The following is a 27,944-nucleotide window of genomic DNA, read 5'->3' on the forward strand; positions in this document are numbered from 1 at the left end:
TTTCGGCGTTTCTCGGGCGAGTCAGTTTCCGCAATAGTTCGTACAGGTTTGCGTGACACGGTTATACGGCTGTGCTATAACTCCGATTAAAATCACTGACGCACCGGTTGGGAGGTTAGGTCGCTACGGACGCCTCCTCCTCCGCCTCTCTGGCCGCTTTCTCTCTCTCACTCTTCGATTACGATTGCACTCGCAGAAGGAACGCGCGGCGTCGGAACAACGAAATGTTTTCCCGCCACGTGATATACGCACAATCTCCGCGATACCGATCGAACACAGCCAGTTAGAAATCAAACGACCGACCGAAAATAGTATGACCGTGTACGCAAAGAAGTGAAACGTCAAGAGCCCCCGTACGCTTTACCGAGCTGGCCGTGGACGGGCCTCTTTGCTTGCTGACGTCATCGCTTGCCCGCCGGCATGAACTTCGTTGCACGCACGGAGAGTGCCGAGCCGAATACCACCGGATTTGCACGAACCTGCACGATCGTCCTCGCCAGAACTGTGAGTTGGGCGTTATCCAAATATATCAACTTTTATTCCAATTATTATTTTTCAACCTGTATAAAGTAGATTTGTTCGTTTTTAATCAACGTTTATTTGACTAACATGCGTTCCAAATGAATAGCTGCTACATTAAAACTCGTCGAATACAATAACAAAATTTAATTACAAAATTCCATTGTGTCCGATTTCGAATTGCTTTTAACCAAAATTTATTTGAGGTACATTCTATTTTAGTAAATTCGAGTTTATATATTATTAAACAATTAATAATTTGATAGAATTCTAAAATTACTTGTCTGTTTTTTAAACAACATTTTTCATATGTATATGTTTTTAGAAACAATAAGTGTTGTTTTAGTTATAATTGAATTAATAAATTTTTATTCCATTAGCGCAGATTTGTATTTCTGTGCGAGTTGATGTCTCATAATTTTTTATCCACTATTTCGAATAAAAAGTGGCCAACTCTACACGAAAGTATTCGCGTTCTCTACCGCGTGCCTCTCGTTCTCCCTCTCGTTTCCTCTTATATTTCGCTTCCTCTCGCCCAGAATGTACTAACCATACAGAAGACGTTCGTTTCTTCGGTGACGCTGCACCGTTTCGTGCCAGGCTGATCGCGCGAGGTCGTGCGGCTTTTTCGTGATTGGGGGAAGTTGAGGTAGATAGGAAGATATCGCTTCGGGAACAGTCGTAATGATAGACAGTTTACATGAATTTCGGGAGCTACCTGTTTGATTATGCTCATGCCTATCGTCATTGTATACTTACTAAATATTTTTCTTGATATTTCTATACCGAAATTATAATTGTATGGTATATAAATTGTTAAAACAAATTATTGAAATGAATAAAACATTACGATAGACTTACTTATAGAAATAAAGTTTTAAAGATACAGAAATTCTTAACATTCCAAGCAGTCGAGATGTCGCAATCCGATAGAAAAAGCGTTGTCTTGTTTGGGAAATAAAAGTGTAATTAAATACGTTTGCGTTCGTGGAAATGCTCCTTTCGCTTTCAACGACTCCCATAATTGGTGAAAAGTTCTGTTATCGCTATTCCATCAGGTTCGATGGAATTTAAATGGAACTGCTCGTCTCCAGGAATCCACGAGTTCGAAGTCGATCCCGAAGACCATGTGACACTGTCTGCGAATCAGGAAACTCGTTTCAATCTAATCTCTAAAAAAAACGTGATTCTTGTTTGACTCAGTGCACACGTTCGGAGGTAGAGGAATTCCTTCTCAATAAAAATATTCTTACAGAGTAGGATCTTCTCAGATTCTTCCAACTCCTTTTCGTAAACTTTGATAAAAAAAAAAGACCAAATACCCGATCTGAACGTACAATAACCGCATCCGAGCTATAGAAGAAACCAGTTTTTTTCTATGAGCCGTCACTTTGAAATCCAACGACCTAGGATTAGATATGTTTACAGGAGTACGGATGCATCGTGATTTTGTTTCAATGCATCACTGTTTTCACGCATCTGAATGGATATGCAAAAAGTAGTAACCCTCCGGCTTTTTAACGACTACTTGAACTCTTTCTAATCATTCGCGAAAAATAAATATGCTCAAAGGTCGAAAGCGGTCAACGCATTCATATCTGACGATCCTTTTCCCTCGAATGCCCCGAGCTATGTGACCTGGAAACTTGAACGAAACCTTTAGAATTTCTGGGGAGGCAATTTCACCGATGGTGTATCTTGCGTGCTGCCGTATGCAACTGTGCCACCGACACGCGGAGTACGTTGCGGAACAATGGCAACGCTTAATGCCGTCTGACTGACTGCAATTTGCATTTCTCTAACCGGCATCTCTACCTCTGCGAATAGGCCCCGCCGAAATCGCGTCAATGCATCGAAGCCCGCTTAATGTTTCCGTAATGCTCAGCTATGCATTCCTTTGAACCGATTTCAGACCAAAACTACATTCAAACAGAAAATTGCGTAGAAACGGGTACAACTTCCGTTCTGAAAATTGGCCGGCTGAATATTGATTTGATGATACATGTATGTAGGTACCTTTATTATTTTGCTTCCGAACGATCAATATAATTTTTCAATTCAATACATCAAATGTGGTAGAGATTAAAAGATTTCTTCGAGATAACTAAGTAAAGAGATCAAGTGATGATACGGTTGACTCGTTGATGACTTGCTCGTCGATGCTGGCATGAAACTTTTACTTGATACTTTCTTCGCAATCCTTGTAAATGTGTTAATTTGTAACATAGAATTCGTATTACTAAATTAATAAAATATTAATGTACAGGTGAAACACGATATAATCGGAATTAGAACTATAAGTGACACCTATGTGTTGTAGCAGCTATATTCTGCAAACTCTGTCGATAAGCTGTTTAACGTGCACCAAACTTTGTTGTACAGTACCTTTTGCAAAGATAGGAATTGGAAACTAACTGTAACTAATTATAAATCTACGCAATATTCGCGTTTCATAAAGTACACCATTCTTAAAAAATGATTTATTTTACATTAACTTCACAAATGCAGTTCGTAACTTCCTATAGCATTAAATTTGCATTCTAAACGATCATTTGTGTGAAAAAAAAAATGGGAGAATGGAAGGATTGTGAGAAAAAAAAATAATACCAATGCAAAACAATTGATTTCGTGTTTTATTGCGTCGAACATAATGGAATCCAAAGGAAAATGCCGAAGAGGATGCTGGAGCTTAATTAGCGTATGTCGGGGACCGAACGTCACGAGATCCATTTCTTTCTCGTATTTTTCAGAATTTTGTTTGTCTGCGGTTGAATCTCAGCAGTCTCCGCCTTCCGTATGACCCTAGTAATGAGAGAAAAAAAAAACACACACACAGAGAAGGATAGGAAGTTAGCTGCCGAACACCCTAGGCCCTAGGCTAATCTCTTATAACTGGAGTGGCTCATTTGCAGCGGGAGTCGCAATGCTCATCGAGGAATAAAAAAGAGACCGAAGAAAAAGGGATAAGTAGAGAGTAATGCGTATACGAGAAAAGGGCAGGCAGTAAATAAGGGAGAAAGAAAGCGGAGATAAAGCTGGGCAGGAGGGTGAGTTAGGGTAATTGGCACCAAGCCCTTTTTCCCGTGTTAGTAACCGCGATACACCGAGAGAAGGGAATTTTGATTCATTTAATATCTTGAACAGGAATGAAGCCCCTTTGCTGGAATAATAAATGCGTCGTGTATTTATATACGAAGCCATTACTCCAAGAGTCGCAAAAGCCTCGTCGAGTTTCCTTATTTAATATTTACAAGACGTTAAACGTTTAACATTCGTTAGAAAATAACGACCTCCTTGTTAAGAGAAAATTATTAGATTGTTAACATGAAGAGAGTTTAAATATTGAAGTAAAATGAAATAGCCTGGAAAACGAATCATCTTAACGCCTGACGAACCGCGAACTTCTTACACCGATGAAAGAAGGTTTTAGCGATCTCTGGGCAAACTTTGATACCTACTCGTTACAATGCAAACATGCATCGGACAATATGTTCGGCTTGTCCATGGTGCATTACATTCAGTCTCATAAAAGCGATTTCATTCGGATTCGGTATAACTCAACGTGGCAATCTGGTGTGCACGAGCATTCTACAATTCCCACAGGAACTCACGTCCGCAAATCGTGGCGAGATTTTTTTTGACGTATTTTAGCAGTGGGAACCCCTCGACGAACGTCCTTTATCGTAGATCAGGGGAATTATTTAAGATCTACATGGCAAGATTTTGTAATATTTTATAAAAGATAATTTCGTGATAACAGAGTCGATGCTACTAAATTTCACGTTAAAAGGATGAAACAATGAAGAAAGGTTTGTCTGAACGATTTATCTTAAGAGAATTTTCATGAAACGAAGAGAAGAAGAATCTCGACACAAAATTGTCCGTCGTGAACAAAGGAAAAGGGAAGAGCGATCTGCTTTGTATCGTTACAAAAGAGAATAAAGCCGGCTGGAGGATGGCGTAGTGGGTGACATATTGTGAATATTCGAAACAAGAAGATGGGAGTCGAAATAGATCCTCTCTAGAGAAGACACTATTGAAAAACGGTATACGTAGTTCGTTCGAGGGTTTATATCAGAAACCATCGATCAGAACTTACCTCTTCGAGATATTCTTGAACGGTGTATAGATCTCGAATATTGAAATTTAAAGAGCGTCATTGGTTTAGATATAAATCTTCTCTGGTGCCTTTAAACCGTCTCATAAAAATTTAGAAGTAATTTAATTGCATTAATTACATTAAACAAATGAAACTTCCATAAAATCCTGAATAAATATTTACGCCAAGAAATTGATTTAAAGTTACAATTAGTAGCTCGGCTGTAACGAATGAAATTGATCAAACAATAAAATCGATTAGTCATTTGTTCCCGTGAATGTTCCGACACGGTTAGCAAATCTTCTTTCGGAGATAAATCTCGGAGGAACATTACGCGAATGGGTGAGTAGTCGAACTCCTTAACAAAGAGTTCCCTTACAGAGCACGCAGTCTATAGCAGTATCAAGGTTTAACGAATCTTTTTAAATTCACGGAGCGCGTCCCCTAACCATTTGGTCTCGCAGTTTTCTTCAGTTTCCTTCCTCTTACTCTTTACCCATACTACCACAGCTTTTCCACTCTCGTAGTCCAAGCCTGTATCGGCGTATCAGCAAGGGGCGTAACCCTAAGGCAAGAGTAAACCCGATTAGACGGTACACTAAATCTCATTCGACCAGCCTTCATTGTTAAGTGCTTCTACCGTCTTTCATTCCTCGTAAAAAGCGTTCCATGGTTGTCGCCATGCGACGCTCTGTCTCGCGGAAATATTCTCGTATTTCAGTTCTCTCAGAAACTTTTATACCGTCCGACTCTTTTGTTGTATGGTGGTCGATATTAACGGACATTAGCCATGGGCGAATTAATAAACTTTAATTAAACGATTATTTTATCAATTACGAATCTCTCATTTAGGATTTTCATATTACGCGTACCAATATTTCTAATAAATTAAACGATTTTATCTTAAAATTTTCCTTTAAAAACTCCAATATATTTAAGAACAACAATCAGGTGCAGTGATGAAGTATATTCAATTATCGCATCACGTTAATGAATTTACTAATAAACATGGTAATGTATCAATATATGTACCGATGTTTGAAAAATGTGGACATGAATACCGCGGATTTTAGCGCTACGATAGGAGAGCATTGGATAATATCTAAGACGTACACGAGAGATTTCCTGGATTAATAAATATTTTCATAAGTACTAGTACAACATCGACTAATCGTTAGTACTTAACGAGGAACGTTGCAACCCTGATGCACTAGTCGTTGAAACCATGGCATCATTAAAAATCGCAACGTCCTTAATAACGAAGAGATAAACTGCAAGTTGCAGCTACGTAACCAGGTGGTAAGAATTCGAATCGTATGTATCACTGTCATGTAAATTGGTTTCATTCTCTCTGCATACTCTCTTTCACCGTTACATGTTCCTGCTGTTTAATCGTTTCTGTGCTACCCTTGCCGATGCCACTGGGAACGCTACGTGATACATGCGGCAAGTACGACTTTCTCTGTCGAAAATACGTTTTCGTACATCGAACCATTTAAATTCAATTATCGTTCTTCAAAATATAGTAAATACCATCCAAAAATGAATAATTATAGACCACGTCATTTTTACTATCAAATGTACAATTTTCTTGTTAATTTCGTTAAAACATGCACAAAATTCGACAAACATTTACTACAGTCTCATTAGGCCGTTTAAGTTAGAATAGAATAACACAACTAAAAAATTAACGATATATGATAAATAAAAAAGAACAATTGAACTAGTAGTGAGGTATAGGTAGTAGAGCAGAGTAATTAAAGCGCATGATAACAGAAGAAAAGAAAGAATAAAGCAGCATGCTTAGAGCAAAAGCAAAGCAACGTTTGTAGTTGTAAGCGATGAATGCTCACCTGGTCCCCGTCGTGTCCTTGCCAGCTGTCGTGACTCTGCAATGGAAGGAATAATATGAGTACGAATTGTAAAGCTGTGTTCTATTAACGTATTAAAGAAAATAGTACATGGAAAAACTTTGTTCGAGTAACTGTATGTATCTCATTCTTGTCCCATATGAAAAAGAGAAGAAAATATCGTTGAAGATTGCAATATCGGTAAATACTTCAGCGGGCAGGCATTACTGCCAAATTTCGCAGTGTGTTCATGCCAAATGTTCTGAAATGTATTTTATTTGCGGTAGGACAAAGAGTTGGCGTGGTATCCACCTGTGAACCGACCACATCGTCATCCAATTTTCCACTCCACTATCTCGTCCCTACAGAGATTTATATCCCGAAATTTAGTCTATGATCATTCGCGTGATTGCATCTACGAAAAAAGCCGAGAGAAACGAACTGCATTGTCGACGAGAGAAAAAATTTAATCAAATCATTCTTTCTGCCAATTCGTGAAAATAAATTGACATTCGAGGACAAACAACAATATAATAAATACAAATAAATGTATTCAACATTTTATATTATATTCTTCTAAAAATTGAAGAAAGCAATTATTATCAACAAAATTCGTTTCGCTGTTAAAAATAGCTTTTTCCCGTGTTATTTCAATTACACGTGTTATGATAGGTAATCCTTTTTTCTATTCAGATAAACATGATTTTACCCGTTACGGTTCATTAAATCGGTGTAAATAATATCAGAAACCATATAGACAGCTATTTTATCGGATGTGGAGGTCGACCAATACCGGAAGTATAGACGGCGGTCGCTGGGTTAATGTTCAACCGCCATGTTAGATTTATGGTGGCAATATAGGCGTCGCGGAACACGTTGAACATTGCGTCCGTGTGCTACAAACAGATTCAACCTAGCATTCATTATGACACATATCCGATATGTGTTGAGAATTTTCAAAGATTTCATATGGTGTATTACGTTTTACGTGCAACATTCACAAGATTTAAACTCATAGTCAAGATATTAGGATGATAATTTATGACAGCAAAGGTGAGAAATATAGTAATAAATTAAGCAAATTGCACGGAATAAATGTAAAAGATATGAGTTGAAGAAGTATACTGGAAAGACCGGAAACTTTGGATACCTTAAGAGCCGAAAAATCCGGAGGACTCTGAGGACCGCGCAGACCCCAAGGATATCGAAGTACTCAAAGATCCCGAAACTTCTGAACACTCATCTGGAAGCTTCAAGATCCTGGAGGCTTCGTTGAACCTTGTATGGATTAGGTGAAATTCCTCGTGCATTACGTGACATACATTACTGAATTTTTATTAGATTCTTTAAAAGCTCCCACATCACGATCGTATACATATTTACTGTCACTAATATCGAACTACAAAAATTTAGCATCATTTGTGTTGTATAATATCTCACATGTTGGGAGATAGAGAATCACTGCAGTTTATGTTGAATTAGACGGATATGGAGTATATTGGAAAATATTGAGTCTCGCGATTTCGAATTACCTCTGCCGTGTTTACTAACTACTGGTATCAGATTCTATTGTTTCAAACGATTAATATATAACAAGCTTACGTACAAAATAACTTCTATTAGTTATTAGTAATATCTATAATATTAATAATTTTTACATTATTATTATTAAGCAAGCAGAATATGACAAATCTGAGTACCTTGTAATAGGTAAAGATCTTTTCTTTTTATGCTATCAATTTGCATTAAAGAGAAGAACACAGATTCGGTAAAGCGTGTAAGCTGACGATAACGTATCGCATCCAAACGTGCAAGGTGTAGTGAACGCGATACAGATATGCCGAGGAAATTATTCTCATGATGAGGGTTGCTACCTCTCAACCAGTTAGTATCAAAATCCCATTACAAGACGGAAGCCGTGCCTCGAGCGAATTCGATGGCTTATTCGGATAATACCGATATCAATTTCATGTTGTTGAGAAAAAGAAACAGACGTATGAACTTATCCATGTTATCGCGAAATGTCGAATTCGAAGCAACCGAAAAGTTATATGAGTGAAAGAACACACGACGATCGTTAACAGTACTACATTATTATCATGATATACATTTATTCTGCTATTTACGTAACAGAATATGCCTTGTTTATATTATCTTCTTCTCTCTGATCATTAAGCACGACAATAAATATCTAAAAATGAGGAACACAAAAGAGGAGAAAATTACGGATCTAGCGCAGCGGTTGCGTACGTTGACAACGGAAAATTTGATCATTTAGCAGAGGTAAACTCCGCGCAAAACTTAAGTTAAAGGCTAGAGTGTTCGTAGAAGAAATCGAAAAACATTGACCTTCAACTTTGTTGCTGCGAATCTATTTATTCAGAGCCATTCCATTATTAATTTATAAAACCAGTATATTTCTGTTTGCAACATTAGGTTGTATATAAATATGGCACATATATAATAAAAATCGTAGTCAGATGTAGGTATTGCATATGTTGATATTTACAACAAGATATTTAAATCAAAATATCACATTATTATTACGTTTCAATTTACGAGATAAATTACAAATTCAAATTTAATTAAAGTCATTAAATGGCGAACAAATAAACAGGTGGACAACATTAACTAGACTTTGCAGGATATCTTTTTGGTCATTATACTTTTAGCAGATGGGTTTACAAAGACAATCCTTTCCGGCCAAACTTAATTGCAAACTTCCTAATTGGGAAAATTGGTACATTCGTAACTTTCGACAGCCACGTGGATGATACCTAAACTAACAACGTTCCGAACTTTTCTCGTTTACGATTAACTTTATCCACTGAATGCCTTGCTTTAATTGCAAAGATCGTATGTACATTGCGCTTTATCTTTGTCGCCTAATTTCATTGGCATTTGCTGAATTTATTCCAATTAAATCGATTCGATTAATACTAATATACAAATCTTCCCTGGATCATAAATTCTATAATTTGGTGCATAAAGTTACAATTGAAGTTACAGCAATTCCGTACCATCGTCAAGTAATAAAAGAATAAAAAAGGGTAAGAGGTTGGACGCGGGTCTCATTTTTCATCATTGAAGGAACGACTTCCTGCTCTCCTTTATGTAACGTATAATGGTTTTCAAGTGGCATAGAAGCAGATACCCACGCAGGGTCATCGTTCGAAGATATAAAAAAAAACACTTACTTCTTAACGACTTCCCTTTTTACATTTTATTGACGCCCTTCTACCCTTGGTCGTTCGATTTTTAACCTGAAACTTATAAACTTGCATGCTTCAAGTAACAAACGAAACTCATCCCTCCGTCGTCTTTTTAATATTTTCATCGTTCAAAGGTCGCCAATAATCCTATGATATACCGAATAAAAGAAATATATGCATATATTGTATCGATAAATTGCAGGGAAACGACACAACGTATCGTATAAGTTTAAATACAAAAAATATTTATAAAAGTGTTCTAATGAGAAAATTACGTTACGCAGGAAGTCGTTTCCCTTGGCGAAAAATCGTAAAGATTTATCGCTAATAAAAGGTGCGATGACTTTACCAAACGGTCGAACTTTGGAGAGTCATTTTACTCCCTAAACTTGAGTTACCGTAGCTAAAAAAAAAAAAAAAAAAAATACGTATCTATTATTTTCGGCTGTTTTTCAAGCCTACAAAGTTTTATTCAAATCGTAGCCAAATCGTTTGCTACTTGCTCTTGTAAGGAATGTGAGCAGGTTCTCGGAAATAGCTAAACTTACGATGTACTTTGCTAAGTTCTAAGACCACTATTTAGCTACTAAGGGAACTAGATCGACAACCGAGCATTAAAACGGACCGATACGGTAGAGATTCGTTTCTATTAGATACTATTTGCAGCAGCGAAGTCATCAGCGACGACCGAAAAACTTTTTATCACCTCGAAAACATGTTGGCACTTCTGTTCATTCACTTTGGAATGTTTAGGGTTGCATAGAGGTAAAAAGTTTCTTAGTCGTCGCTTTTGGCATATTCGATACGCGAGAAGTTTCTCAAGCAAGAATTTCACCTTCGAATTTCGCTATACGAGCTGGGTATCGTGATACGAAAGTTTTGTAGCTTCTTCTTATAATGAAGTTCAGCTTCTATAGGCGTTCAATCTTGTTCGAATCCATTTAACTCAAAACAATTTTCGTTTATTTATGGATATAAGAAAGTCATAAAAGAAAATAGTAGTCATGTAAAATTATAGATAAAATATAGCGTTCATTAACTTTATACGATCTTTTACGAGACTCAGACTGAAGCAATAGATCTGCGCGACAATATAATAATTTCGAGAACCTTTCAACACTCATGGCACATCGAGCTTACACTAAGGTATAAATTTTGCTGTAGTATTAAATACCATACAAGCCCGAATCTCAGGTATGAAATTGTCACGTTGATCTGAGCCCGTTTCATTCGTTGGATGTATTCTAAACTAGTCGTAACAAATAAGGAGTCCTCGTAGAAGAAGTTCCTTAGCGTCCAGGAATTCTGCCTTATCTCGTAAAACCAATCTTATGCGGAATCGCAGGGAAGACCGAATATTTTGAAGTGTTCGTGATTTTCAAAATGTTAAGAACAATGCGCCTCTGAAATTTTTTATGGCCCCATCAAACACCTTCCAGAATGTTATACTCTTTCAAAAGTTCTAAATTATTCCCAAATAAGTATTTCTTCCGCTAATATCGACGATTAAAAAGTTATTATCATATTTGTCACAGAACAAGACAAGTTCTTCTATTCAAAATTCAACGACATCGACTGGGATATCGCCAACAAGCCAAGTGATCATAAATTGTTACAATTTGTAATAACTGCTCGTCAGTAGCTACAGAACCTCTGAAGGACAATTTATTTCGTAAAAAATGAATAAAGCCATCTGGTCACGTGAGGGGCCATAGAGCAATTGCTCCCGTGTTGTTGCGACGATGGGATTACAGAGGTAACGAGAAGCTCGCAAGAAAACAGAACTGAAGTGTCCAAGGGGAACGAGAAATTCGCAAGACCTCGTAAATTCAGTTTTACAAGGACCTTCAGGAAGTTTCCACGCGGCCGAGAATCTCGCGTGATCCAGAATAGTTGGCCAACGATACGACCGCTTAATTATGAACACGCTGCAATAATTAATTGAGGTGGCAACCACGCCTCACGGCAAACATAGGATTGTCCGCCGAGGTCGTGAGACCACTACTCTCGACCTTTTCCTTCCTGCAAATTATTAACGGTCCTGTCTCGTTGCGACCACCCCCTCTTGTCCTTCTCTGCTTCTTAATTATATAAGTCGCCGTAGCGTCACTCGGAACTTCTGTCGTTGAACGACTTGGGATCGCTTAGACGTTATAATTGGAACGCATGAGGGTGATCGACGTTATCGATCTATTATATAACGAGGTCTACTTCAAGTTCGCCCGATAATTATGTGGAACGCTTTTATCAAGAACACGGCGTCGTAAAGTTATTCGAACAAGAGAGAAGAAGGAAACGTTTCTGGTTTTTGAAAATCAATTCAGTGAATCGCGTCAATATGGCGAAAAAATTGGTACAGCAGAATGATTTGATTTCTGGATCAAACAACCTTCTTAGTTCCCAAATTTTTAAGTATTCAAATGTCCAACTTAAGAAAAGAAAAACAAATTTTTCTAAACGTTATATGTGCTATCGAGAAATATTTGTTTCATGGGAAACACTCTAAGCGAAGCATTGTGTTGCATCGATATGATGACAAAATTTCGGACAAAAACTATTTCAAATTCTGCTAAAAAAAAAGAACAAATATTTATAAAAATCTTGTCCGATCCTGAACAATCTTTCCAAGAAGAAATGTCTGTCTTACAACAATATGTTTGTCCTTTAAGAAAGAAGGAAGACGAAAGAAATTTCTATTCATCGATTGTCATTCATTTGGATGAATAGCTGAACGGAAAACAATCAAAGAAATCCTTGCGTTGATACAATGGTCATTCACGCTTGTAATTTGTTTAGATAAAAAGTCCATTCGCTGAATAGTCGAACGTCGGGTCAGAATTATGCCCGGGCCAATGAATTATACGACCATTTCCGATTGGACGACAGAAATAATCTATTGCTGCCTATTGCTGACTCTGAAAGTGAAGCACCGTTGTTTTCGAGTTCGTCGTGATGAATTCGCCGACCCCTCAAAAGTATCTGTTCCGTTATTATATACTGCATTCTGTAAAAAAGAAGCAGAAAAGAAATTCAGTTAATAAAACGACGTTCGCTCAACGACGTTAGAACGCTTTATCGGTTGTTTATTCTCGGCGGCTATATTCTTTACGACTTGATAGATGTACCTTATGTTCTTCTCTTCCTGATCTGCTACGAAGCACTAACGCAATATGAAAGATTCGAAGGTTTCAGAGAGAGGAAGGAAGACCTGGAAAAGGTACTTCGATGTAAATAAAATAACGTATTTTTTTCACTTCGTTACCTTGATATCCATATAAATTTACTACCATAAACTTTCTCATTTTATTCGTCCCCTTGTACGTCCACTAGGAAACACATACGGTTTTTATGTTTGCAACTTCACTACTCACAATCAGTACTTCTACCCTAAAAATTTGTATTTTTTTCATTTTGAATTTCAGTTTTAACACAGATGAACACCGCGCTGTATTGTTCGATACACGAAACGCGCTGTGTCATGTATTATGGCCCAACTGTTGTGCATTGCACTGTTATGTGCAGAACAAATGAAATAACGCGACGCCACGAAAAAAAGAGAAAAAGATACGAAGGAAAAACAGGAGCAGATCCGTTAATCGGACTGAGATACACGAGAAATAATTTCGAATGTACTGACTCGTGATAGGATCAAAGGGAAGCAGTTAACGATGGATAGTGTTTGAATACAGTCGACGTGCTTCGTAAATCGAAAGTACAGTTCGCACACTCGGCTCAAGCAACGAACCTTGAATAATCCTACTTTCCTGGTCAACCGCACGACCATCATCCTATTTATTGTTCGTTAACGGGTCCCTCGCTATTTTGGACTATTCCAGCTTTTGAATACACGTACACAAGCACGCTCAAGCGATCGAATTCTGTTTGTCGCTCGTCGCATATGTTGAACAATCAATCATAAACATAATTTATGGAAGGAAACGTTTTGATTTTGCTTACCCTATAATTGTATTAACTTCGAAATTTTTCCTAAGATTGAAAATTGAATATTTTTTCTATTAAAAATTTTTAAAATTATTTTTTTCAAGCGAGCAATAAAATTATTCTACTTGTCAGACATGTTTCTGAACGCCAAACAGGCGGCAGCGTATCAGTGTACAATTCAAAGCTCGTCGACGTAAAAATAAAAAAGGGAAGAACCAAAAAACACTTTTGTTTATCGACAGTGCGCAACGGATAGAAGGGAATATTTTTACACGTCCATAAAATTCTGCACGGTGAAAATTATTCGATAAAAATTATAACGTCCGATATTAAACACGGAACCAAGTCGCCTGTGCATGTTTTAATAATAATTCATGCCGTTGCAAACAGAATGAACAAAATCCTACGGAAATCGCTCCAATAAATCGTATAATAATTTTGCTTCTAATTAAAACTTCCCCGTTTTGATCATGTGTATGTTCTGAATATGTTCTACCACTGAAAACAAATCTATTTCATCGATTCGGATCGAAAATAGCTGTAGACAGTTCTCATTATGAATAAAATCTGAACATAAATAAACACAATAAAATTTTAATATCGCAAGATCTGAATTTTTTCTTATAGATACATACATGTATAAAATTTACTTTTCGATCACACCATTTCATTAATTACTTCAGGACTAAAAATTGGTAATTCGTGAAGATAAACCACCCACAATTTTTCAAATTTGGTCTTGGAGAAAATACGGAATATACCAACTGCTTCGGGGCAATGCGAGTTTATGTTTGCCATGGGGGTGGTTAGCAAAACAGTCATGGACAGGTTCGCGTTTCAAGAGCAATAAAACGCAGGTCCGGCGTCATCGTTAGCTCGTCATTCGGTGTCGAAGCAACGAAGACTGATACCGGCTTTCTTTACGATTATGGAGAACCGCGGTTATGAAACGGACGTAAAACTCTCGTTACAAGGACGTCGAATCATTCTAGGTAATACGTACAAGCCCCGCAACTTTCGTTACGCTCGTTAATTCTTTCCGAGTATACCGGCGTCCAGAAGAGGGTACCTTCGTTATTTCGTTTCTTACGACGCGATTCGTTCCTTTGTCTTTATCTGTTTCCATAATCTGGTATGGTATGACATATTCTACGAGAGTCATAACAAAATGTTATTTCGTGAAAAAAGAGGAAAATAGAGAGAATTCACGTGACAACTTTTACACTTAAATCAACGGGAGCTACTGATGACTGTAAGGGCGTGTTCTAAGGTCATTGACAAATATGGTCTTGTATCGAGGAACGATTAATTCTCGCGCAACATCGATAAATTTATTATCGTTGCAAGCATTGACGCGCCAAGAAAAGCCCAAGACGGGGAAGGAAAAGCTGACTCTCCTATCCCAACTTCAACCTATCGCCCACACGTATTCAACCGCTCCTCGTGACCGCAATTTATTGCAGTCTACATTGAAATTCATCGACAATGCAACCAAACAGAAAAAAAGAGAGGGAAAAAAGAGAAAAGAAATAAATACCCAGACTTGCGTGCACGCTATTGTTTCACCGATGCAATGAAGTGGTTCGAGGGATATGCCTGACCGTGTTCCGAGCTGAGAAATCTATAGCCGTTCAAGGTATCGACAACGAAACAAAAAATGAATACGAGAAATGGGGAAAATAAAAACGGATGAGAGGGGTGGAACAATGAAAAAGAACAGGAAACGTGCAGCTCAATATTTTGTTGTCACCATTCTGTGAATGGTCGCTTTTTTTGTTTACTTCATTGGCTTTATTGTTCTATCGATACGAGTTTCATGTATACCGAAACTTTTATATTATTAAAGTTTTATTGATACGCGTCTAGCAATTCGCGTAGAAAATCCAAATCGGGGGAAAAATTAGCAATAGTTAAGCCGACGAGATCCTTTTTGATGCAGATATCGGTTTGGTCATTCGTACAAATTTTCTCTGAATAAAATTTATGAGTGCCGTCGTAAACGACAGAGCGAAGGTGTTTCGTTTGTCGCGTTTAACAGTGCCGTGCTTCGGCCGCGATTTAAATAATTCCAATTTAAATCCCGTCACGTTTTAATCGCCTACAGAAGACCCGGAGTATGCTGGACGCGGTGAATCTTAAATACGGAGACGTTCAGAATAGAGTAGCTTCGCCCCATTAACGAGGAATCTGCCGATCGTTCGTAGTAAGATTCTATCTTAATTATCGTTCAATGTTCATCGACTGGCTACACGCAAAGCTTTCTTTTATCGTTAAATACGAAGTAAAATGCACAGTCAGACATGGCCTCCAGACTTTTCATCCGATCGACCAAACTTCCTCCGCACTCGTTAATGTCGTTCGATGATAAAGCGTGTAAAGCATTAAACGTTGACCCGAAACAAAATTACAGTGAATTCGTCGAAAATTGCCTGGAATTAACGTGGTCTTGTTTAGCACAGTTTATAGAGAAACCTTCGTGATGCGGCTCATCCGACTGACACGAAACACGAATCAAGAAAAATTTGTAGAAACAATTTTAGCTAGCAATTGGATTCCCTATATTATCTAGGAAACGTGGGCCACAAATTCCTTGGAAATGGCCTTTGGCTTTAATTTGTCAGTTTAAATTGGACTACTCGAGACTATCGTGGGAATTACTTTTTTCGCTTCTGTGTGTTTAAGAGTTAAATATTCTAATGATTTATCTCGTAATGGAAATCACTTCGAATGTGTAAAATACAGGTGTTAATCTTTTCTCTCGCGTCAGAATAATTTTTCAGAGAAAGAAAGTTAGAATCGTACTCCGTTTATCTATCAACATAAGCTTCCCTCTCCTTCGAATATTGCAAAAATGATCAGTATCCTGCTGACGCGACTTTTACTTTTTCGCATTGTCGGTCTAGTTGGACACCGAATGTTTACAGTGTACACTTTGAGCAGCAAGCTTGCCGATGTGATGGCCGACACACGACCTTTGCCATTTTCGCCCGTTTACTATGGAATGCAATTTCGTGCCGCGCCGCCGGAACAACCTGCACGACAGATTACCGCTTTGTTTACCAGTCCTGGTACTTCGAAACGCAATAAAGATCTCCGCTACTGTCGCGACGCCGGAATGTATGCACCGTGGATGCCGATGTATCGCAAATCGGGAAACGATAGCGTTTAATTCTCTCGAAACACTGTGCACGCCCGATCTATCTCTATTTTTTCTCTCTACTCCCGACAGACTGGCGTTTTAATTAAACTTCTCTGAAGAAATCCCGCGGTGACGTTACGCGTCGAATCCCATGTGATTTGTAGAGGGTTGATATAATTTGAAAATTTAGGTACTTTAAAAAAAAAACAAGGGAGAATATCGAATTTTTTAATTAGATCGCGGATGTTTATGCGCATTCATAATTTTATGAATACTACTGAAAGGATGGAACAAAAATGGAAATTCGTTTCATTTTTCAAATATCGCAAGTATCTACTTTATTTGAGATATTCTATACATTTGTGCACTTATATTTATAATTTAATAACACTGAAATATACGTATATCAATTTGCAGCTGCGAAATGATATTCATACAAAATCTCTTTTACGAATACGCGTGCATATTCTGCCCTCCTTAATTAAAATGTTCTATCTACCGTTTCGAAAAATCTGGAAGAACTAAAATCTCATTATTTTTTGTGCCGTTTATATCTTCCTTCGTTTAATTTAAAATATTTATTCACTATTTCGAAACCACATGCATATAACTTTTGTTACGCCGGGCGACTCTCTACCTGGATTAGGTTATACACCGCGGGCCAGTCGGACACCATGTCCGCTCATTCTTACGGCGTACCCTCAATAGCCTTAAGGACCCGTCATAAATCCCAGTAATTTGCTAGCTAAGGTCCTTCAGACCCAACAAATATCTGTTTTCCGAATCATTTCTAAAGACTATTGTCTACTACGGCTTGACAAGGGAAAGTTAGTTTTTCTCACGTACGATGCTTCCTAATAGCAACTTTCTATCGAGGGCGGCTAAGACCCTTCCTAGTCTACCAACCTACGTTTATCCAATCAGAAGCAATGTATACTGCCCTCACTTTCCTGACCAGAAATTTTTTTTTTATTTATTTGTTGAAATTACAATCAATTCTCGCGTTGAGAATTTTCAGTAATTTTTCCTGACCAGAAATGTCATGAACAAATCCGATGGTCCCGTGCGCTAGACATACCCATCACTAGCTTTCCTACGACACAGTATCGTCACTGTACCTTACTGCTCCTACGACTTCAGGAGGGTAAAGTCACCAACTTCTCCTGCGACATCAGGACGGTCGAGTCAACATGTTAGTAACGGGTTAATCAACTATAACTGTTGAGATATGTATAATTTTCTGTGCTGGACTAGGTTAAGTGCGTAGTAGAGATACTTGTATGTGAATATCAGTGTGTGGAAGTATGTGTGTCCGAAGCGTCTCGAAAACAGATGAATGTAAACTCCTCAGTCGGTTAAGGGTCGTCGAGGAGTCGGTTTACAGTCGGGTATAGAAGAAAGTGCTGAGACGCGTGCAAATGTGTATCGATGAATATATAAGGAATCGTCCATGAAATAAATATATCATTGTTTTAATATTAATCCTCAGTATAAATTTATAACATTATTTCGGCCTCAAATATCCACAATTTTCAACAATAACAAAACTCAGAGCCTTGCTCTATCATCAACGAATATTGTGCCAGTATATCGCGTCTCTATACGCTAACTCATTGTCGACGATATATTATAAGCAACGCTGTAAATTAAGTGGAAAAATATATAATTTATAATTCTGTGAATCACAGTGTTATACAAACTGAATCACCCCTATTATCTCAACGGAAATCAGGGGATCGATCAATTCGTGGTGTCGATTGTAACGGGAATTTACGACTCCTGTTGACGTCTCTCCTCGCGATTGCGTCTCCCCGCGATTGGTCGAAACTACAACTTTACTTGCAGATAAAATATTTTAATCGAGGAAAGCAGCAGTAATTGTCTAATGTATGAATAAACATAAATTAATCTTTTGTAAAAATTATTCAGAAGTTCGCGGAAGTTGTCAATGCTCCAGTTTTAATTACGTTTGAATTTGAAAATCGAAAAGGCGCGTGGAGTAATAGATTATCGGGTGCGGCAAACACGCGGAAAATCTCGCAACAGCTACACGGCGGAAATAATGGAAAAATTGTTGGGCTGTGGAACAGCGATGGGCATACTCGCTGACGAGACATACATACGGTCGTTACAATTATCGGTAAAAACAACGAGGGAACACGGAGATGGCGTGGCAAGTCGTTAACCGGCACGAGAAACGAAATTGAATTCGAATTGATTTTGGCTGGGCAGCAAAATTAAAAAACGAAATCGATTTGTCTTCAATTAGCAATGCCCGCCGGAGCGCGGTAACGAACGTACTAGCTCCAACATGAATTTGTTGTTAGCGGATACGCGGTACTGTCAAGCGGAAAAATTCACATTCCTCCTTTTGTGAAAATGTTTGATGTGATTGTCAATAACTTCCATCCTAGAAACCTACGCAAGTTCGGTCTCTTTTGTTACAAAAATTCTATCCCATATTTCCGCCAGTCTTTGATGTTTTTCAATCGATTTTAATAGAAAATTTTAAAATACTTTCCCATAGCGAGTATACAGCGATTCGGTTCGCGATCAACGATTCAATGCATACAAAGAACCGAGCCGCTTTGACAGGCTAAAAAATTGTTTGCTTTTGCAACTAGTATTGCAAATGTGACGCTGAAGTTTCAAATCAAACCGCGTAAATCACGGCGCGCTTTTAATCGCCTAAAAAGCACAGACACAAAAGGAATAATTGTCTCTCGTCTACCAGTTGGTTCCAGGACGTAATTCCAGTTCAATCTCGGCAGCCAATCAAATACTCTCGCGACAAAAGGATACGGTGACCACGATGACCAGTATGGTGCATACAATCAGGATATGCATTTGCTATGTATGCAGTTTGCAACAATCTCATGGCAGATTCACGTGTGTCCGTAACAACACAGACATTCAACGTAAATCGAGTTTGGTACGCACAAGGCTGACGTAAAGGGATGAAGATGAAGGGTCATCGTGCTCGATCAAATTTCCAAGCTGAATACTCAAAACTACGTATGTAACGTGAAGCACAAAGGTTCGTTATCAGGGAATATTACCTGCCAGCCTGAGATTGTTCCGTCCTGTATCCCAAGGGACAGAAGGCGAACAGAGAGGAGTTAATGCCGCGTCGACGTCTGTCAACCGTGTGAAACGCTAGATTTCGAAGCCCCCAGTTTATCGTTGGTATGTACTATGTGATACCTATCGTTAGTACTACGTGATAGCTAACGTTGCAATCTAAAAGTGATCATTGCTCGAGAGCTAACTGTTTTATTGACATCCTTTCAATATACTGTAGTTTCAAAGCATCACACTTTCGAATTTTCAATCTTTCAAAAGTTTAACCTTTTAAACTTTTAAATTTACAAATCTTTTTAAACTAAGCTCTTCAAGATCTCATTTAGGCTATACAATAGTATATATTTTATAAGAAGAACTCTAAGCGAAGCATCAAATAATGGAAAATCGTAGTGACGTATCACACTTAGGACGTCGACACTTTAATCATGTAAATGCAATCCAGTCTTTCGCTTTGTATGGTAAATTGTTCACTTGTGAGAAGTATCCTTTCTTTCGACTGTCAACCATACGTGAAATTAGCAATTACTGAAAAGTTCCTTTATAATCGTCATTTACAACCTTATAGATAATTCAAGTTATATAGCTACATATTTTTAAAAATATCGCTTACTCCAAGATGCACACGTTTTATAATATCAGTTTAAAGAAGAAAGTTTATGGAAGAAATGTAGTAACCACTACGATGAAAAGCCACGTGACGGTAGAAAGTATTTAAACAAACGAGACCAAGATATGGCGCGTATTTGACGTTTGTGCCTCTTCTCTGTGCAAATAATTTTTGTTCTCCTCTGACCTTGGATTATTTGATGTCACCGTATGTATACTCCTTAAATTCATCTTTATTTACACAAGAATATAAAGTAATCTTGAAATAAGCTCCAAGAAAGAAACGTCATATTTCTCTTTTTATTTCAGTTGATAAAATAAAAATACCTCAAATGCTTTTTGCTAAATAAAGAGTTGGAATGGGTCTCACGAAATTAAATATAAGCTTCCTTTGACAATATATGTACATAATAAGTTAGTTACCGCGGTTTACCGCGATAGAACGATACGAGTGTCATTCAGTAACGTTTCCCATGATTTCACTAGTCGTATACAAACTTTGAACAAGCAGAAGCGGAAGTTGTAGAAGCGAACAGCAAGCTCATGAATAACTGTGCCTCGATGGCAACCCCGAGTGTTAGAGGAAGTCGTAGAAACCAGGAGTTACATTCATCACATTCAGCAACGTATTCAACGGTGCAACGCCGAATGGACATTTCGTCGATAACGACGCTCTTTTCCACGTCACTTCTCGTCAGACGGTTTACAGAAACTGTGGAAGGTTTCTCTATTAAAACATTAGGTTTCGATACGACTAACGGCCAATTTCTGTTTCTACTAAAACGCTTTCTCGTCGATCCACCGTCTATATAATTCAGCACTTTCATCTTAACGCAAGACGAATAGAAGCATGTACAATTAATAATTAAACAGCTCAACCGCGAATTCACGTATAGGCTTTTGTGGAGTTTTACTTTCTAGCGCGATAACGGTGGCTATTTCATGGAAAACATAATTATCGCGTGTCATTGTTCCTTTTCTTTCATTTTCTACGAAACTCTTTCGTACGAAATGGCAAGTTTATTCCAGCTACGAACGCGTTAAAATTCCAACCATCAAGAAACTATTGATTGTAAAAGTTTCTTATGCAATGTTGATGCAGAAAAGTCGGAAGGGCCAACGTTAATATCGAGTATCCGTTGTTCCTTTCCTTTTGAAAGTAGTTTCCATAAACGTGACGTGCTGAAGAACTTTTCCACCGGGCAAACAAGTTTTCCTTCCCTTGTTTTTTCTCGAGTCGACGTTGCTTATTTGACGCTGTTTCGCGTTATATACTTTCCTTGGCATACGCGGTATTAACATAAATAGTCGTTTCGCGAAATCCCGTCGAGCTTGAAAGCTTCGTCTGAGAAAAAGGGAAACATTTCACGCGTTACCAACCAACTCGGGGATCCATACTTAACGTTACTTATGCCCGACAGATTATCAAGAAAACAGACGCGAAACTTCAATCGACGTTCAAGTTAAACTCCACGAAATTGTCATCGAACTTGTGGCGTACAAAAATAAAGGAACGTTCCTGGAAGATACACACAGTATCTACATATATTCACGATTTTCATTTGCATCTATATTTTCTATTTCGTTCAGCATAGCATTTTTCGATAATTGTATCTCAATTATGTATTTTTTCTCACCACATCCTCCCCGATATCGAAATAATACAGCTATGTTGTCAATTTCTGAAGTCGACTAACAATTTCGATAGTTTCACTTTGGACAAGTAATGATCGAGTTGGCTGGATTTTCCTCGAACGAACTTCGAATCGTACCACGTATTTCGAGGGTCCAACAGATGGGGTTGCATCGATGAAAGCTGTTCATTGCCAACAGGACAGACATTGATACTCTCTTAGACATTGTCAGGAATCCCCGAGAGACGCGAATTCTCCGATGATGCCTCGACTTGTTCAAATGGAAACTCGTCTTCGAAACTTGCACCATATTCCCTTGCTGTATCGATGCCTGCAGTTGAATGCGGATTTGCTGCAAATTCGTGATCTAACACAATGCATCTGACACACGTAAAATCACACGATTTTAGTTTTCGTAGCTTCGTTGCGAATTTTGTTATGGGGAAGCAATAATTCCGCCCCAATTAATTTCATCCGGACGAGAGCAAAAGTAGAATTTAATTGTGATAAGTACAAAGGTTGAACAAAATTCCGGTTGCTCCTGTTAAAATTAATAGAATAAACTGAGAAACCCCATTTCTATATAGAGATCCATCTCAATAACATAGAGATGAATGTATTTCAAAAAGTATATCAAGCAGGAAAAGCTTTATCAGTGAAATATCCTTGATACATTCACTTTTTAATTCTCTCTTTGAATTTGACCAACTCTGTTAGCTCTCGTATACATACGAAACTTGATATTTACTTGGAGTTAATTAATTAGTAAGTAAATGTTATAATAAATGCAATGGTGTAACACAGCAAATACTTTTTGTAGCCACTGTAATTTTACGCCCGACCCCAAATATTAATTCTTTCGTTTCGCGTATAAATTTCGAGACAACCAAGGCAAGCGAAACGAAAAGCTTTATTTGACACGATATAGCTTCTTATCGAAATAAATTTCTAAAGCCGTACTCTCCGATGCATTGATCAATCGGGTAACCGACTAATGCCCCCTTCTCCTAACGATGGCTAGCGCCATATAGCCGTTTCCATGGAAATGTGCGTGCAAAATTTGTATCTCCGGCGAAGCTCAGACTGCTGGAAATTCGAGGAAAGCTCTCGTTGAATTATGAGCCACTAAAGAGGCTCTGCGTGAGTCGTTCCCACCCTCTATCGACCCTTTATCCACCCTCGGCCCTCCGGTTGCCTCGCGTTTCTTCTCTTTTTTTCTTCTTTCCTTGTTCTCGTCCGCGGTCGGACGGCCATGTATTCCGGTTTGCAGGTGGAAAACGGAGAAACGAATTTCCTCAAGAAAACGCATGGCTCCACGGTAATGGATACATTCGCGATGCGTCGCCCGCGCCCCTTCGTCGCTCCTCTCGCGTGCTACGCGATATTTCGTATTTTACTTTAATTCCGGCCAAGTTTACCGCCGCGCGGATAAAGAGGCCACCAATAGTCGCTCCGCTGACTATCTTCTTCTTTACCTTTCTTGCTTCTATTTCCGAGAACGCGAGTGCTTGTCTCGTATCGTCTATCACGTCGCCCTTCGCGAGACGCTAATAGCTCGTGACCAAAAGCATTTTCCATGGTTTCTCCTGAGGAATAGGGGAAAGTCTGGTGGTACAAAACCGTTTAGGGAACATCGTTTAACAATGGAATGTTGCGTACCTAAACTGAAAGCATTATATCTAACTCTGACAATCTTTATTTTCTTCCACTAGATTTCGATATTTTTCATCAAAATATTTATCAATTGATTCATACAATTATCATGTCGAATTAAATCACCAAGTTATAGATCTCGTAATTTAAATTTTTTTAGAGAAAAGTATTTGCAAATTGGATCGATATAATGAACAATGTATTTTCTACTTGAACTTAATAGTTTTTATGTTGAATATTCCAGGATGTTCTATAAGATTACTAGAATAACAACTTCGTGAAACGTTATTATCTAAAAAATCAATAGGTTTAATAAGAATCAGCTTTACCATAAGTCCTTCAATTATAAATTTAATGACGATTTATGTTCTTCCTAAGAGACGATTATTCCAATTAGACTTCTCAGCTTATACGAATATTCTATCGTATTATATGGTACCTTGATTGCTCTGAACATCGATTCGCGTATCAAAGTAATTCGCGTATCAAGGTACTTAGTCAAACGACTGTGTTTGACACATGCGGTTTGCGATCACTAATAACGTTATCGCCTTGCAGATTCGATTCAAAATCGTGGCGCGATAGCTCAGCCACCACCACGTTTAGGATGTTCGTTTACACTCGCGGACAAGACTACTACCTAGCACAGAACTTTGATCGCAAAGCAGAATGAGTGATATTGATGCTGGTGGGACGTGTTTCATGAACACGACACGCAACGAAATCGCGCTTCTTACACGAAACAGCGCAACGCCGGTTGTTCGCGGTCCTTTCCTCTGCAGCACGTTTTTATTTTAACGTTTATTCAAGAGCATCAAGAGATAACGCGCAATTTCTCACGCGGTATCGATGCCTGTTTACGAGGTTAGCGACACGGAGCAAGTCCTGAAAAAAAGACACTGTAACCTAGTTCGATGAAACTGCCATTATCCTGGAATGGATGCATTTTATGGCGAATTTTGCGATGTTGAAGGTGGAGGATTGATCGTGTAGATAAAAACTCTGGAAAACATCTAAAATATAAAATATTGAAGTATTGTAAAACTTCTAGGAATCTTTTATAAATATAACATGTGCTTCGTGCAAAAGATTTTGAAATCTCATTAGCACTGCAATCGAGCCTGTCTATCGTGATTGTATTGGTACAGTATGAAACCAACTTGAAAATATCCAAAAAAATTTAGAAGATGTGTATTACGGGTATATATTTGCCAGAGTTTTAAAAAATAATTGAACAGTCAATTATGCATTATATTAATAAGCCACCAATATTTACTGGTATCATCTTTATCAGTGATTATATGTTTAAGATGACTATTAATGTTGTATACTGATTCTTTATTGAATATATGTTTGCAACAAATGTCTTGTAATTTCTAAGTACATTTTCAGGTTGACTTCTTTATCGATATCTTTTGTATTGGGTTTTAGCCATTGTATGTGGAAATGTGCACGTTGTTTAAAGGACACACCATATTTCAAAGGGTGAGAATTGGGTAGCATTTTATTATTCATATTATAGTTTCAAATACCGTTATTAAAAATGTACAAGGCACGCTTTGGATGAAGGCTCATTTTTTGTTATGAGAAAACTTATAAAACTGCTTAATCTATGTATAGAACTATACGAAGTTACAATAGATGCGGCTGTTCATGACGAATCTAATGATTGACATTAAACTCAAAATCAAATAACAAACAAATGTTGCGAATGTAAAATGATTCAAGAGCTTCGATGGAAGGCTGCTTATCATCTTAGTGTTAATTGAGAGTCTATGCGTTCTGCGTATTCGGTTTATCGAGATATTGGAAATTCCCTATATACGATTACGCCTTACGTGTATGCCTACCATTTGCACGTATTACCTGCATTTCCATTCAGTTGGAAACTTGTCCATTAATTGTATGCTTATGAATTTCCGTGCGTTTAGTCTTGTTAGTATTACAATTATTTATAATACTTAATGAAATATATGCTGTTTAGTTTAAAATATATTTAAACTAACAAGAAAAATTCTGGAAACATTAGTAATTCCTTGATTTCACTTACATAACTTTATATTTCGTACAGGTTATAAACTTCATAGAAGATTCACTACCAGACTTATTAAAAGAGATTTTATGTCTTTCACTATCTCTACCCAGGATTCCTAGCGTGTCAACGTTGAAGTAGTCTGCTTATTCTCGCAAAATTTCCAGGACAAATCGCCCTCAACGCTGGGAAACGCATTCCATAATTTCGTATCCAGCCAGATGCCTCGCGGATAGGTCCATTTGCTCGTAAAGCCGCTCAAATTGGTACACGCACGCGCACCCGCCGCGTCTTATTTACGTGGCTCAAAGCTAACAACTTTTCCTAACGTTACGGAACATTAGGGGCACGTACGTTCGCAAAATACGAGCGTAGAATTCCATTAATTCCCGTTCGCGCGGCAGTCGCCCCATACACGGGACGGCTTGTCTCTTAAACTGGTGCTAAAAACGCTCTTTTGAATTTCAACTCGCCACGTTCTCGTTGAAACTTTCAACGCATTTCGTAGTATGCAACGAAACGTGGAACTTTGAAATTTAATTTCTTGCAACCAAGTTGATCTCACGACGCGACGAAACGAAACGTAAAAGTAAATTTAACTTTTATCTTCGTGTTTATAAATTGTCCTCCTTTTTAAAATTTCGACACGAGTATGTTTATTATTGGTAATAGTTTCTAATTGAAAACAGTCGATGTTTTAATACCCCTTTTGTCTCATCAACAGGTAATCTTTATGGAGAAAGAAAAACGCATGGATCAAAGACGGACACACGAATACTACGTATACATATCAGTCGCCCTGATGGCTTCTGATGCAGATGACGTGCAGATTAGTGGTTGCATCAGAGGGTTCTTGCTTTGAGACATCCAGTTAAAGTGCTTCTTCTCCTCTGCCCGATGCATTTCCGGATAATTTAGATCGTGCAATGCTCCCTCTGTCATGTGCTTACCGCTACACATATATCTGCATATGTAAGGAAGAGTAAGCTCGTTCATCAAGTCGTTGACGTATGATAAAATCGTTTACCGTCGTTGTCTTTTAAATTCATTTCGGTATACCGTTAGACGTAAGTACAATTAGGAATATGTTTTAGAAATTAAAGGTATGAGATTTTCATTAATTCCTTGCTTTATGATTTTTTAAACCGTGATTAACGGAGTGCTAACTATTTATAGTTGTAACGACGTATCAAATAGAAAATATAAAGATACTGTGTATAATTTGTATTTCCCGATCCATGTTGAAAAACTGAAATGTTTAAACTAAAATTGAAATTATACTCTGTTACAGATACTATCTCGTAGAATTTTATCGAGTAATAATATCTCGATTGTGAGTGAATATGAAAAAGTTGGGCGTTAAATATGTACAAAATTGGAAGTGATAATAAACAGTTATTCCGGTAAAAATTGAATATGAGCAGAGAATAAATATTTCTCAGCAAAAACTGGAATCCTCCTATTATTTGTTCAGATTTGTTTACGTGGAAGATATTTCACCATGCTGCCATTTCATTCCTGCGCACAGATTTATTCCGTTCACTGTTGCAAACTCGTTGAATCATTTATTGCAAACGCAAACAAGCATGGAAAATTTTAAATAACTCTCAAGACGAACTCACGAGAATTTCAATCGAAGCAGCTTTGTTTTCCTAGCCTTCATATGCATAGTATCATCCTTTATTCATACTTGTGCTAACTATAGTTCAACTTTTATACGCTTTATTCTTAGTACTCTATATAGTTCTCTGACTATGGCAATCACATATCAATTTGGAATCAACACTACTGTAGAGTGAAAAATAATTATATGATTTAATTAGAAGAGATTACGAGTTCCGAAATTCGCTATGAAAGATATATATTAGATAACTATTTGACAGAAGAGATTGTAAGATTCGAATTTCCTTAAATTATTACGTTTACCAATTCGAATTCAGAGGGGACGAAATTCGGGATGCAAGTAACGAGTTTACCCAGAGCTTATCACGTTAATTGAACACTTTGGACTCTTCCGATTCGGGTAGCATTTCGTTACTCCCCTGTCTCTCATTTTCTCTTATTCGCCCTCTCTGCCATCATTACTAATTGCCATCCTCAATTTCGGCTAATTACTTCTCACCAACTTACCAAGAACGATCATATCTCTTCTCGATTCTTTATTATTTTTGATA

At 37.8% G+C, this 27,944-nt stretch overlaps 1 protein-coding gene and 1 long non-coding RNA gene across 20 annotated transcripts in view; one reads left to right on the forward strand and one right to left on the reverse strand.

Moving 5' to 3' along the window:
- LOC143303279 (uncharacterized) lies at window positions 1–27,185 on the forward strand. The gene is made up of 3 exons (XR_013059416.1): window positions 1–504; window positions 19,496–19,947; window positions 26,495–27,185. It is a non-coding gene; the product is annotated as an uncharacterized LOC143303279 (long non-coding RNA).
- dlg1 (MAGUK family member discs large 1) overlaps window positions 1–27,944 on the reverse strand; it is a 530,145-nt gene that overhangs the window by 135,438 nt on the left and 366,763 nt on the right. For all 19 annotated transcript variants that reach the window (XM_033338872.2, XM_033338869.2, XM_033338867.2 and 16 more), the window contains one exon: window positions 6,472–6,507. In XM_033338872.2, the coding sequence (XP_033194763.1) occupies window positions 6,472–6,507 (36 nt within the window). The remainder of the gene's footprint in view (window positions 1–6,471; window positions 6,508–27,944) is intronic.

Source organism: Bombus vancouverensis, chromosome 10 (assembly GCF_051014615.1).
Source record: "Bombus vancouverensis nearcticus chromosome 10, iyBomVanc1_principal, whole genome shotgun sequence".
In the NCBI taxonomy this organism is placed as follows: Eukaryota; Metazoa; Arthropoda; class Insecta; order Hymenoptera; family Apidae; genus Bombus; species Bombus vancouverensis.